This window comes from Myotis yumanensis, unplaced genomic scaffold (genome assembly GCF_028538775.1).
Source record: "Myotis yumanensis isolate MYYU_CA2020_CCGP unplaced genomic scaffold, mMyoYum1.0.hap1 SCAF_13, whole genome shotgun sequence".
NCBI lineage: Eukaryota > Metazoa > Chordata > Mammalia > Chiroptera > Vespertilionidae > Myotis > Myotis yumanensis.
In genome coordinates this window covers 2,889,843-2,904,554 of record NW_027223764.1, presented here as the reverse complement: position 1 = coordinate 2,904,554, position 14,712 = coordinate 2,889,843, and the positions used below count along the sequence as shown (strand labels likewise).

The following is a 14,712-nucleotide window of genomic DNA, read 5'->3' as shown; positions in this document are numbered from 1 at the left end:
CAACAGCGAACTTCTTAAAATAATTTCACTTAATACTTTATTATTTTGAAAATAAAAAACGACATCCTTATTATTTTTGAACAGGTCTTACATGCTTTACTAGTAGTTTCAGATCCACACACGGCAGATCTGCAACCACCAAGAGTGGCGGGGACGGGACCAGTGTGCCCCCCTCCCCTGGGGTGGGGGGGACCCCTGCACTGAAACGCAGGTGGCTCCCCACGTCGGAGGGAAATATCTGAGCCTCTACTACGGTTCACTCTCTGCTTTATGTCTCCGAGAAGAAGATGTTGAACCACTTAAAACGCATGCCTTGTGGACGCTACCATTTGCAACCAGCAGAATCCCAGTTTGTTTGTCGTGACTGCTGACAAGAGGTTAAGGATGGGAGTGAACCCACCCAACCTCAGGCTACGAGGTAAGAGATCCTGAGCACTGACAAGCCATCCAATAGGTTAGGTTTTTTTTGTTTGTTTTCACCAGACTATGGATCAAATGGAAAAGAAAATTCTTAACATCAAAGAAACATCGGAAGCAGGCTGTGTCCACAGCATTGCTGAGCCAGGTACAACTCAGAGAGGCGTAAAATCTCAAATTCGGATGCCTGCCCTGAGAGTTTTGAGACCTGCCTCACAATCCCACGTTACGTGATCGCTGGGTGTAGTTCCCCACGGGGAGCGCGCCTGGGACTCCCTCTTCCTGCCTCGCAGAACGCACACTCGGCCACACCCAGGCACGGGGCACTGCTGAACACTTCCCAGGATCCTCTGCCCGGGGGGTCGATAGCAGACCAGGTGTCCCCTCCCCCTCCTGTTTCCCTGGCCTGCTGACCTCTGACCCCTGGAAAGGAATAACCCGGCACCCTCCCAGCCTTGAGTGTCAACTTCTTCCTCCATGTCCTTTACAGCTGATCCTCGAACAACACGGTGTGATCTGCGCAGGCCCACTGAACGTGGCTTCTTTTCCGTAATCAGGTGGCTGTTTGAGGGCTAACTGTGCGCATCGGTCTACACCGCGGTATAGAGAGGGCCTGAGCAGGGGGTCCTGGAACCAATGCCCCCAGATGCCGAGGGACAAGTAAAGTTTGTGGTTGGCAGAAGCTATACAAAGGCTTTTGGGCCGTGGCAGAGGGTGCCCCTAACCCAGGTGTTGTTCGTGGGTCAACTGGACCTCCTTCACTGCACCCCACTTCCTTCTTGATGCTGAAAGGAATCTGCTCCCCTTTGCCGAGGCGAAGCCCAGCCTTTCCCAGTGACATGGCCGATGAGAGCTGTACGTCCCCTCCCGCCCTCGTCCTGGCAGGAAAATGGGTGGCTTACTTCACGATCTGCTCGGAGACCGGCCTGTGGAATTTCGGGGGCAGGTCCAGCTTGGGCTTCACCGTGAAGCACTGGATATCTGAGGGTGAGGAGGTCAAGGATCACCCTCCGGGAGGCAGCCCCCGGACCCAGCCCGCCCCCTACCGGCCTGGCGCTGGCCCGGGCGCGTGGCGCTGTGTAAGGATACACTGGCCGGGGGAGCTTTTGATGTCCTCGCTGGGCGGGGACGTTGTCTTCATTTTCTCGGCATTCGGGAACTGAGTTAAGAGCCGAGCCTCAAAGTCTTCCCGGCGTTCGTACTCCTTCCCGCGGTAGATGAAAACTTTGCCCTGTAAACGGTGACATTCATTAAGTACCGGGAGGGGCATGGGGGGAGGGCCTGGGACAAGTTCACACACGAGGGTCCTGCCCGTCTCATTGGAAGGAAAAGGCTCTGCCCCGGTCGGCGTGGCTCAGGGGTTGAGCGTCGACCTATGAACCAGGAGGTCACGGTTCCATTCCTGGTCAGGGCACAGGCCCGGGTTGCAGGCTCGATCCCCAGTGGGGGGCGTGCAGGAGGCAGCCGATCCATGATGCTCATCACTGATATTTCTATCTCTCTCACTCCTTCTCCCTTCCTCTCTGACATCAATAAAAGTGTTTAAAAAAAAAAAAAGAAAGAAAGAAAAAAGGCACTGACCGTGTAATTGCATGGTCTTACCCAGCAAGAGCCCAGAACCAGGGCCGCGTGAATTAACCCTGCGTCCTCAGCACCGAGCACAGGGCACTGAACTCAGGTCACGTGCTGCAGGCTTCCAGTAACAACCAGTTTACAAAACCGTGAAAAACCCAGTGCACAACCTCCAGGGGGCAGGACACGGTTAGAAAGGGAAACCCAGCGCCAGGGCCAGGGGGTCATGGTGTCTCACACACAGGGCGGGGCCAAGAGGGACACAGCTGTGAATATGTGAGACTAAAGTTTATTCTGGTGACCTTGGGGGAGGGGTGTAAGCAGGTCTGTGTGAACTTGGGGAGGTGTTAAGGTGGTCTGTGACCTTGGGGGTGTAAGCAGGTCTGTGTGACCTTGGGGGTATAAGGTCTGTGTGACTTTGGGGAGGTGTAAGCAGGTCTGTGTGACCTTGGGGTATAAGGTCTGCGTGACCTTGAGGAGGTGTAAGCAGGTCTGTGTGAACTTGGGGGGTGTGAGCAGGTCTGCGTCTTGCCTTACACAGGCTGCCTTGTTGGGGCCACTTCTGCCTGCGTGTGACACAGCCACTCTGTCAATGTACCTGTAAGGAAGGTCCTGACTCCAAGATGTACTGGGGCTCAGGGCCTTCTCGGCCGAGTATCAGTCACACGAAGGTGGCAGTGGGCAGACAGTGTGATGCCACCATTGGGCCCTGGCCTGCTGCCTCCCCCGACCCCTCCTGTCCCATCTCAGAGCTGTGAACCCAGAGGAGACTGCGCCCAGGTGAAGGCAGCGAGAGAGGCCTGGGGCCTCAGTCACGTGGCATCTCTCGCTGGTTCAGCCCGGGGGGTCTGGGCAAGGGGCTCCAGGCGGCTGGTCCCCCGTCAGCTGCAGCCCTGCCATCGGCTGTGACCCTGAACAGATGGCAGAGAGGAGGAGGGGAGAGACAGGCGGACGGACCGAGAGCGGCAGCCCACTGCATGTTTTTACATGTAGCTCCCGGAGGCTCGGCTCCAGGTCACATTAAAATGGGTCTAATTAGTGAATTTTCAAAAGACAAAGAGAGATCTCCTGGTATGCGCTTTATCTCCTTCCCTAGTCTCAACTTATCCGCTGCTCCTGTAGATTATTAAAGAAGGAGCAGTTTAAGAATTGAACATTTTATTCAGTTTGTGCTGAGGTCTGTCATAAAGGACCCGTTATAGACGAAAAATGCTCTCTCTGAAAACAAAATGTCACGCAGAAACCAAAGGAATACGTAGTCTTCGTCGGAAACGTAAGTATGTGCGTGGACATCTCGAAAGGCCGGATAAAGCCACACACCTCAGAAGCTCGGGGAGCTTTAACGTGTAACAGGTCCTATGAAATGAGCGGGGATTTATCAGGCTTCACACCAGAAGGAAGACTTAATAATAAAAAACATATCAAGGCTCTAACAGAAAAACAGTGGTGAGTTTTAGGTGAAAACATTGATAACATTTTCTAGAAATGCCACTTATTTTGCATTCTGTCGAGGGCCCTTCACACATGAACACGGGGACATTACAGATCCAGTTCGTCGTCCCTCGAGAGGAATATAAATACGAATCGGGTTACAAAAATGAGATAAATTCCTGCAGAAAACATCAGTTCCAGAGGTAGCTGCAAGCCCTGCCTTCAGTCGCCCTGCAGTCGCCCGCTTCTGTAACAACTGCTCATGTCATCGCCAGATGCCCCGGCAGGTGACCTGGGAGGCGGGTGAATACATCGCCACAGCCGGCAGGCGGACGCTGACCCTCGGATGCCCAGCCCACGCCCGCCCTCCGCGTGGAAAGGGCTCTAGAGCAGAACATCGACCTCACCCTCAGGAACGTGGGGAATCCCTGTCCGTAGTAGCCGACAGCGAAGTAGTCCGGCTTGGGTCTGATCACCTTGACGATGTTTTCGTAGAACTGAGCTTGTTTTTTCTGAAAGGAAGCAGAAACTGCGTTTTGGGTCTGAACAGAGCATTTGGGGGTCTGTTCCGGATGCCCGCAGCGGGCTCCTCGGGTCCTGGCAGTGCCAGGAGGGCGGGTGAGGGGCATGAAGCCGCCCCCGAGTTGAGCTCACCACCCCGGCTGAGGGCTGACGGCCTTTCTCACTGACCGTCCGCATTCCCAGGGGAATCTGACCCAAACCCCACATTCAGCAACCAGCCACGACTCACAGGTGTTCTCAACAACCACATAACAGGTGTTTGTCTTCTGATTAAACGGCTGGTCTTTAGTATTTTTTAAAAATATACATATATTTTTATTTCAGAGAGGAAGGGAGAAGGGAGAAAGAGATATAAACATCAATGACGATAGAGAATCATTGATGGGCTGCCTCCTGCTTGCCCCACACTGGGGATGGAGCCCGCAACCCGGGCCTGTGCCCTGACCGGGAATCCAACCCTGACCTCCTGGCTCATAGGTTGATGCTCAACCACTGAGCCATGCTGGCTGGGCTGGTCTTTAGGATTTTAAAAATGGCGTTGATCAGATACTGGGACACAGTAAAGAAGGATTTAACAGGGCAGAATTCAGTGGGTGCCGTGGTTCGAGAAGGCAGGAGGGAGGAACTAACAGCCTCGGTGGCAAGAGAAAGGTCTGGGCTGCTCTCCCCCCGCCCCGTCAGGCTCCTGTGCGCCCGGGGTCAGCCCTGTTCAGATGAAAACCCTCCATGGGAGCCCGAGAGCTTGGTACCTGAGGGCCAGGAGCAGCCGGACACAGGGACACGCGTGGGACGCTGCCCGAGGCCACGGGAGAATCCCCATGTGGAAGGGGAGAGGGAAATGCCACGAAACTACGTCCAGATGGTCCGGGCCCTTTATGCAGGAAGAAGGAAGGACCTACCAGCAGTTTGCTGAGCTGCTCATAATCGAACATTTCGTTTTCGTACTGTTCGGCCAGCTCCTTGCCCAGGGCAATGGCCTCCTCCCACATCTGCGAGGAAAAGGGAGGGAGAAACCCAAACCTGAACCGTGCGGTCAGAGCGTAACACAGTGACACACCCGTTCCTGGGAACACAAGTTGGAAATCAGCTTAAGGCAAAATACGACGAGGGGAATGTCGGGAAAAACCAGCAGTTCCAGAGGTTCGTGTCCTCTGGCCACGACCGGCATCCGCTGAGCACCCTGCGGCCTCTGCCCACCGTCCTGCTGACCTGCGTGGCCACCAGCCCATCTGCGTGGTCAGCCGAGGAGCCAGCGAGGGGGACCGCAGGGCGAGGACAGGCTGTGACGAGCCTGATTTTGCTACTTTCCCCAATCGTCCCGTTTCATAAACGCTCCGTCTCAATGGTCAGAAAGACTAGACCAGTGATGGCGAACCCATGACACCTCTGACACGCGAACTCATTTTTTTGGTTGATTTTTTCTTTGTTAAATGGCATTTAAATATATAAAATAAATATCAAAAATATGTTTCATGAACAGAACAGAAGGCTGTTGGCTTAGAATCAGGAAGGGCCCCACCATCCCAGATCCGGGGTCCTCAGGCCCAATCGCCTACTCCTCCGCCCACCATGGCCGCAGACGGAGCGAGTGATCGCCTGCATCCCCGAGGTCCATTCTCTCGTGTAAGTCCTGCACCCGGCCAGGTGGGTCTCTTGATTATACCCATTTTGCAGATAAGGAAGTTGAGGGTCGAACGCGTAAGGGCACAGAGCGGGTAGACGGGGCCCAGCTTGGTCTTCTCCTCAGTTCCTGCTCGTGATGACTGTGAGTTTGAGCTGCTATAAAAACACCACAGACGGCGGCTTCCCCAGCACAATTCCTTGCTCACGGTCCTGGAGCTGGAATCCGAGATCAAGGTGCGGGCGATTCGGTTCTCAGTGAGGACGCTCCTCCCGCCGTGCAGACAGCTGCCTCCTCGCTGGGTGCCCCGTGGCCCTGAGCTCGCTCTCTTCCTCCTGGATCAGCACTAATCCTTCAGGGGCCCGTCCTAGTCATGAGCCTGTCTAGACAGAGTCCCTCCCAAAGGCCTGACCTCCTGACACCGTCACGTGGTGGCTGGGGCTGCAACATCTGAATCGGGGTGGGCTGGGGGGATGCACACATTCACCCCTAACATGGACCACGGGGGGGGGGGGGGGGCACTTGCAGCTGCCCCAACCCTCCTGCTGGGACGGGTGTGAAAGGTAAGTCCACTGAGAACACAGGCTGCCAAGCGCCACACCTGGCATTCCCTGGGCACCGACCCCTCACCCGCCGGCCACTCGTTGCCTTTCCTTAGGCCAGTGGTCAGCAAACTCATTAGCCAACAGAGCCAAATATCAACAGTACAACGACTGAAATTTCTTTTGAGAGCCAAATTTTCTAAACTTAAACTATATAGGTAGGTACATTGTTATTAACTTAATTAGAGTACTCCTAAGGCTTAGGAAGAGCCACACTCAAGGGGCCAAAGAGCCGCGTGTGGCTCTCGAGCCGCAGTTTGCCGACTAGGGCCTTAGTAGAATGACCCCACCCAGGGCCTTCCTTACTACTGAGTCACCCAACGGACTTAAAATACGCTTCACACAGCCACGGCCTACAGAAACCATCTGCTGTTTTTGCTGAGAAAAGAGCTGTTCTGATAAGAGTTGCATCTCAGCACTTGGAAAGACAAAATGAAAATAAGCCCGGAGTGGAAAACGATTTCGGGGAAGAAAGCGGCGGCGAAGTGCTTCCCACGGAGGACACACTTGCCCCTCCCAGCACCGCCCACCGCCCACCCCGCCTCCTTCCTGCTCAGGTGTCCAAGCCGAGGGCATCCTGCCATTCTCTTCACGGGCTGACGGATCTTCTCGGTCCTCCCGGGGCCCAGCCGCATTTCCAGGGGGAGCACCTCTCCTTGCCATGCTTCTTCCAGGCGCCTGCATGTTTCCACTTCCAGAAAAACGATACCCTCACCCGCCGCTCTCTCTCCGGACTTTGCTTTTCTGCAAACTCCCTCACCCCTCAGCTGCCCAGAGCCTGAGGGCTGCCCGTTCCCTGCCTAACGTGTTCTGGCCCTAAATGACGGATGAGATGCTTTAGACACATATCAAAGCCATTGTGTTTAAAGCAAGTCTTTTTAAAAAAATATATTTTTATTGATGTCAGAGAGGAAGGGGGAAGGACAGAGAGAGACAGAAACATCAATGATGAGAGAGAATCATGGATCGGCTGCCTCCTGCACACCCCCCACTGGGCATGGAGCCTGAAACCCAGGCCTGTGCCCTGACCGGGAATCGAACTGTGACCCCCTGGTTCATCGGTCGATGCTCAACCACTGAGCCACACTGGCCAGGCAAAAGCATATATGCCTTGAATAAATATCTTATCCAACTCCTCCTGAGGTTTCCTGGTTGTGTTTTCTGTCAGGTTTTCTTTTTTTTTTTTTTTTTAAATATATTTTATTGATTTTTTACAGAGAGGAAGGGAGAGAGATAGAGAGTTAGAAACATCAATGAGAGAGAGAGACATCGATCAGCTGCCTCCTGCACATCTCCTACTGGGGATGTGCCCGCAACCCAGGTACATGCCCTTGACCGGAATCGAACCTGGGACCTTTCAGTCCACAGGCCGACGCTCTATCCACTGAGCCAAACCGGTTTTGGCATTCTGTCAGGTTTTCAATACGCACACCCACCCTCCACCCAGCCTCGGTGAAGGGCTCTGCATGGAGATTTCCACCCGCCTTTAGAAGGACAGGCTCTGGGGAGCGTGGGGCACTCTCTTTTCCAACGTGAAAACCTCGAGGCACAGTCTGAGCCAGAGAGAACCCAGGTTCAGTACGATCCCCACGCAGTTTATCTCGGCGAGGAGATCGCGTCAGCTTGTGCGACGGAATGGCTGGCCTGGCTCGAAGGGCTCTGGGCTCTGCGGCTCCCATCTCCACGCGCAACTCCACTTTCTGGTGTGAAATCCTTAATCCGCCGGGAGCATCCTTGACATTGTGTGTTCACTGGCCACCCCGCACGGGGGAGCGGGGAGGGCGCTGACTCTGAAGACGGGTTTTCTCCTGCTTCCGTCATAAATGGTTGCTTTTCACTGGAGCGGATCATCACGGACGCTCAGGCAGAGTCCCGGGTGATGGAACAGATCCTGGAGAGTATTAGGATTTTTCCAAAACGTAGGAAATGCTGGCATGAACCCCAGAGAGGGTGTCGTCACATTTGTACCTGCAGCTCCTCTTAGTCACCACCGTGGTTTTCAAGGGTGAAACTCACAGGATGAGGACACTCCACCCCCAATTCTTAGAAAAGAAGGCCAAGCATTTCACCAAAAACAGAAACTGGCTCCCAAGCCCCTATTTTTGGTTCACGAGATGACGCAAGATGCCTCGTTCCTCGACTTGGGCACGAGGCGAAGTGCGGCTGTCAGGGTGAGGCTATTTTAAGCGGGAAAACAGAGCGGGGGTCAGAAATAGTCACGGCTTCCCACGTCACGTGGGCTGCCAATCAGGCGCCCCTCTGCGGCCGCTGCCCGTGGGCTGCCAATCAGACGCCCCTCTGCGGCCGCTGCCCGGGGCTGCCAATCAGACGCCCCTCTGCGGCCGCTGCCCGTGGGCTGCCAATCAGACGCCCCTCTGCGGCCGCTGCCCGGGGCTCCGGGTTCCGAGGGGGCCCCGTGGTGCTGAGCGGGGTGGTGAGCGAGGGCCCTCCCGACCGCCGTTTCCTGCCGCAGGTCTATTCTGGACTCCTCCTCCGCAGAGAAGCCGGTCATTTTCAGTGGAGCGCCGGTGTGAGAGGCTTTATTGGAAATTACTAGGCCTCCACCGAGCACAATGAGACAGGCAATTCAGAGCGTGTTCAGGGAGGAGCGCTCGCCCGCCGTGATTACACCCGACAGGAGGCATTCGGGGGACGCTGGCACGGCGGTGACAGCACAATAGGAAAGGGCTGGGAGCGACTGTCAGCCCAGGAAGGAAGAACCGAAAAAGAATGAAAAGGGACAGAGATGGAAATGACATTTTATGGAGAGGGAGAAAAAGTAAAAAACAAAACAGAAACAGGGGCTGCGCTGAGAGACATTGAAAACTTTTTAAAACGGGGGAAAAGCAAAAATAAAAGAATGATTTTACGTGGAAGAAATACAGGAAGATAACCACGCAATTCAAAAGCTGGAGGAGTGTCCGATATAAAGAAACAGACCATCCTCTGGGCTGCTGCTTTTGGAGCACAAGCTAGAGAAAAAAACTTTTAAATAAATATATCATTTACTGATCTCAGAGAGGAAGGGAGAGGGAGCGGGAGACAGAAACATCCATGATGAGAGAGAGTCACTGATTGGCGGCCTCCTGCACAATCGGGGATCAGGCCCGCAACCCAGGCACGTGCCCTGACCGGGAATCAAACCTTAATCCTCCTGGTTCAGAGGTCGACACTCAACTACTGAACCGCTGCCGCCGGGCAAGCAAGAAACACTGCTAGCACCCGACCCCATCTTCCTGCCGGAACTGTGGGTGTCTCTGCAGCCACGGCCACGGCCACGCCACGTCACGCCCACTGGCTGCCCGAGCACCTGCTCCCGGTCTTTGCAGGCAGACCCCACCTGGGCCTGTAAATCCCCTCTCCCCTGGGAAGCTGCGTACGTTTAAGACAGTGGGAACAGCTCTGGGTGTGCGTCCCCCCCACCGAGGACAGAGTGACAGCTCCTTAATTCCGCAGGTGAGCCCGTGTCCATGAGCCCAAGCCATCCTTTGCCCATTCGTTTCCATGTCTCAGTTTTGTGACCCCCCAGCAGCGGTTGGTCTCAAGTTGAACTGTGGCATCGTTCCCTTACTGAATAGACGGCTTTAAAGAATTGCAATTTTCCCCTAAAATCAAATTGAGCCAAAGTCCTGGGATTTGAACACTCCTGGGCCGCAGAAGTGACGCCAAACGCAGGCCGGATGGAGCCGTGTCTGCAGTTCCCTCCGCGTCTGTCCCCTGCGTGCGGGTCCCGGCTCACACCGGGGACTCCTGCGATCACTCTGAACCAAGACGGCTATTTCTAACAGGCACGCAGGAGTCGGGGCAGGAAAAGCCGGACCGTTCTTGTAAGAATCTGTGTTTGTCTAACCCAGTGGTCAGCAAACCACGGCTCGAGAGCCACATGCGGCTCTTTGGCCCCTTGAGTGCGGCTCTTCCACAAAATACCACGAGCGGGTGTGCACATACAGTGCGATTGAAACTTCGTGGCCCATGCACAGAAGTCGGTTTTCGGCCTGGGCGAGTCTATTTTGAAGAAGTGGCTTTAGAAGAAGTGGGGGGTGTCAGTCGGTTGGTCAACGGGAGACGCGGACGCGGCGCGGGGAGGTGCGCGATTCATGCCGAGTTGAGAGAGCCAGTCAGTCAGCAGTCTCATTGTGCAGTGGTTAGTGCTGGTCGCGTCCGCAAATCGCGCGCGGGTGCTATTCGAAGCATAAACTTACCTGTATTTTTCCAACCAGCTGCAAATCCTACAGGTATTTTTGTCATCAATTTAAGAATTGTAATTATTTTGCGTTGGTGGCTTTATTATTATAAAATGAGGACGTGTTTAGCAAAGGCCAGCTTAGGAGTACCCTAATTAAGTTAATAACAATGTACCTACCTATATAGTTTAAGTTTAGAAAATTTGGCTCTCAAAAGAAATTTCAAACGTTGTACTGTTGATATTTGGCCCTGATGACTAATGAGTTTGCCGACCACTGGTCTAACCTACGGCCTCTGCAACAAAATCCTCCAACCCACAACTTGTAACAAATGCCGGGTCCACAAGCAGGCAGCTCAGAGCGTGTGCACGTGGCACGGGCAGGTGCATGCAAACCGGTGCATGCAAGCAGGTGCATGCAGGGGCATTGGGAGCAGCGCCGCACGGCCTCACCTTGCCCTTGTCGAAGTAGTGGATGATCTCTTGGTACAGCTGCTCCTTCAGCTGCCCCTGCGTCGTCGCCTGGTACCCATCCCGCTGGGTGAGGTGGGCCACGCACACGTCTTCCGACCACTGAGGAGGAAGCAGTGCGTGAGTCCTGCCACCGGGACAGGGCATGGCCAGGCCCCCGCTGCCCACCCTCGGGCAGAAAGCGCAGGGAGCTCGGCATTCAGAGCCCTCACGTGGCAGCAATGCTGTCACCAGGCTGCCGGGCCTGGAAATGAGCAGCGCCCTGTGCAGAGGCCCTGAGGAGGCAAAGTGGGCTGGAGTCCAATAGGAGAGAAACTGGCAGGTCTGGAAATACAGACCTGATAGCTGACGGTGCCCTATCACACCTGGAAAGAACAGGGATGGACTCTGAGCCCTGTCACACCTGGGATGGACTATGAGCCTGGTCACACCTGGGATGGACTATGAGCCTGGTCACACCTGGGATGGACTATGAGCCTGGTCATACCTGGGATGGACTGGGATGGACTCTGAGCCCTGTCACACCTGGGATGGACTGGGATGGACTCTGAGCCCTGTCACACCTGGGATGGACTGGGATGGACTCTGAGCCCTGTCACACCTGGGATGGACTGGGATGAACTATGAACCTGCCACACCTGGAATGGACTGGGATGGACTCTGAGCCCTGTCACACCTGGGATGGACTCTGAGCCCTGTCACACCTGGGATGGACTGGGATGAGCTATGAGCCTGGTGACACCTGGGATGGACTATGAGCCCTGTCACACCTGGGATGGACTGGGATGAGCTATGAGCTGGTCACACTTGGGATGGACTATGAGCCTGGTCACACCTGGGATGGACTGGGATGAGCTATGAGCCTGGTCACACCTGGGATGGACTATGAGCCTGGTCACACCTGGGATGGACTGGGATGAGCTATGAGCCTGGTCACACCTGGGATGGACTATGAGCCTGGTCACACCTGGGATGGACTGGGATGAGCTATGAGCTGGTCACACCTGGGATGGACTGGGATGCTTTTCTATGTTTAAAAAAGTGAGGCTATAGCTAGAAAGATGCTCTGATGACTTGCTCACGTTCTAAAATGTGAACCTGGAGGTGGTGTGGGATCCCCTGACCCGGGCCTGGGACTCTGCCGGGGTAGGTAAGGGTGTGTCTCGCCCCTCCTGTGGCTCCTCCAGCCCCGACATTCCTCCTCGCAGACGCCCTTCCCCACCGGAGCTGCACCTGGTTGGCGTGAACGAGGCACTGCGGGGTCTCTACCAGCTGACAGCAGTGATGGGCATTTACATGTTTACGACGCTGAGTGACAACTTGCTGTGACACCCTGTCAAATCTGCATCCACTAGGGCAAACCTACCATCCAGGCATTTCCTGAATGTCTCGGTTTCTGCCGCTGCATGTAGCCAGCACCACAGAAAGAATCTTACCGTGTGGTTTACTGACACGGCCCTGAGAAGCAGCTGGACGCAACGCGAGCATCGGTGGCGACAGGACCGCGGCGCCGGCGGTTTCCTTACCTTCAGCAGCTTCGCGTGGAGCAGCAGGGTGTACGCCGCCTCCGTGTAGTTGTCACACTCCTTGTGCAGGTCGCACAGTTTGTACAGGTACCTGAGGCGAGAAAACACGGGCGAGTTCTTACAATGTCACCGGATGATTTGTGTCAATGACGGCGAGAGCTACAGTCTTCCTCCAGCAATAAATCGAGCTGTGCTTTCTTTACACTGCGCTCTCCGTCCCCCACGCCGAGGGCACATTTGCTGCGGGGAGCACTAACCCCCACAGGGTCACAGGCAACCCTTTATGTTTCAAATCCACGTCGTCTCTTCTCGGGACAGAACTGGAGACGGGACAGGGAGGCAGACGGTACTCCAGGCGCTTCCAGGTTTCTCATTCCGTCCACCTTTCTGAGTTGTCTCCGTACGTGTGAAACGAAACGACACAGCGCTTGGCTGTGATTTTCTTACGTGACTATGGACTCCATAGGCCCCCCAAACCCATAAAAACACCAATCGGTAAGAAAAAGGACGCGGAGGGTCACGGTGACTATGACCCAAAGAAGGTCCTGCCATACAGAAATCAGCGTGAAGCAACCGACAGTTTTGGAAAAAAGGAACTTGGTTGTTTTCCCAAAAGTGTATTATTATAGTCATGTGGCACTTTTTTTTTAAAAAGGAGAAAAGTAAAAAAATAAAATAAAAATCAAAGTCATAAAAATCCAAAGTTGGAAGACCATGGAGGTGTAATAGACCCATCGTTAAACACCAGCGCCCGTGGAGTGCGTCCCTAATGGGGGTCTTGCTGAGGGTGTGATGCTGGCCCCTACGAGGAGGCGGGCGATGGGAAAAACCCAGCAGAAAGTACAAAACACGCGGTGATGGGGTCAGAATAAGAACGGACTGAAACCTTTCACGTCTCCTATTTCCAATAAAGTTAACCCACTGTGCGCCGTCAGCGTCTGTAGGTGTAAGCGGCAGACTTTCCCCGCACGCCACGCGCGTCTATAAAAAAAAAAATGTTTCCCTAAGTGGCAGCCCTGACCAACTTTAAAATAATTTTTTGTGAGAATTTTCAGCTGAAACTATTCAAGAACGCCCGAATGGTGAGTTATGTATTTATTTTTAGACTATTCATTGCAAATCGATTTTTTAAAATTAAATTCAAGATATCGTGGCTGTGGTTTCCGTTTTGGATGCGTGGCAGCTCACGGTTAAAACTGGCCTTTCCATTTGATCTGTGGTCAAGAAGTACAAACCCCAGTGAAATACTCATCTATGTCTTTGCTTCTGAGCTGGCTAAGTCTGATGACCCCGCGCCCCCCAATCTTCGCACAGGCCTGGACGACGACACACAGGCCCCGAACACATATGGGTGCTCCCCACATCCAATCTCTAGGCTTCACGACTCCCACACGATGAACCTGTGGTTCTTCAACATTTCTTGGCGTGGGCGTGGCCCGCGCAATTGTAACAGACACGTAGAGGGCGCGACACACACGGCACCTACATACCTGATATACATTTCTTCTCTTTCAATCTCTTTGTAGAAATTCTGAAAAATCGAAGCACAACACCTTTAAGAAACCTTTTCTAGAGAGGGTATGACATGCACATTGAAATTTCACGGTTCCTCAATGTGTGTCCAGCACAGCCACATGGGCCCAGCGCTCTGCACTAAGGCCACAGGGTCACACGTGATGCAAAACCGACATGCACACGCCTTCCCTTTTTATGGGGGGGGGGGGGTCGAGGAGGGGCAATCCTAATGGTCACAGTTCCTACACTTCGCATCCTATTCAATCCTCTACTTCACGACTGAGGCAGATGCTCAGAGTTTCGGAATTCCAGTCGGAACCACCGTGGATCGGCCTCGAAGAGAGGAACTGTGTCTATAAAATAACATGAGTCGGCCGCTCTCAGAAGGGCCTGCGTGGCGAGATGGCACAGAGGAGCGAGGCCACACAACAGAGTTCCCGACCAGGAGGAGCAGATTGCGGGGTTATCAGGCGACAGAGGAAAAGCTACTGAACCCCAAACGTGCATTTTCTCTGCTGGGAACCACAGTGGATACACAGGCCCGGAGACGGCGGCGCAGGCTTGTCTGCCCGGGAAGCCGGGGGCCAGAGGTCACCGGGACCTGGGGAACCCGGGGGGGAGGTGGGGGGGCTCGCTCACCAGCACGTTGACGGTGCAGCTCATGCGGTTCTCCTTGCTCTCGTCGTGCATGATGGTCCTGTAGTCCAGCAGCCGCTCCATCAGGCGCACCACCAGCCTCACGAACGTCTCGCCCGTCTTGGCCAGGTACTTGTGCTTCCGGCAGTGCTCCAGGAGGCTGCGGGGAGCCACACGTGTTCACCCGTGTTCACGCGGCCCCGAGCCCCGCGGGGG

The 14,712-nt window shown here is 54.5% G+C and overlaps 1 protein-coding gene across 1 annotated transcript in view; it reads right to left on the bottom strand.

Moving 5' to 3' along the window:
• The window catches only part of DOCK1 (dedicator of cytokinesis 1), a 288,779-nt gene that overhangs the window by 20,578 nt on the left and 253,489 nt on the right, over nucleotides 1–14,712 (bottom strand). The window contains 8 exon segments of the mRNA XM_070432089.1: nucleotides 1,320–1,398; nucleotides 1,507–1,648; nucleotides 3,828–3,932; nucleotides 4,842–4,931; nucleotides 10,802–10,921; nucleotides 12,346–12,436; nucleotides 13,836–13,876; nucleotides 14,500–14,656. Coding sequence (XP_070288190.1) covers nucleotides 1,320–1,398; nucleotides 1,507–1,648; nucleotides 3,828–3,932; nucleotides 4,842–4,931; nucleotides 10,802–10,921; nucleotides 12,346–12,436; nucleotides 13,836–13,876; nucleotides 14,500–14,656 — 825 coding nt within the window.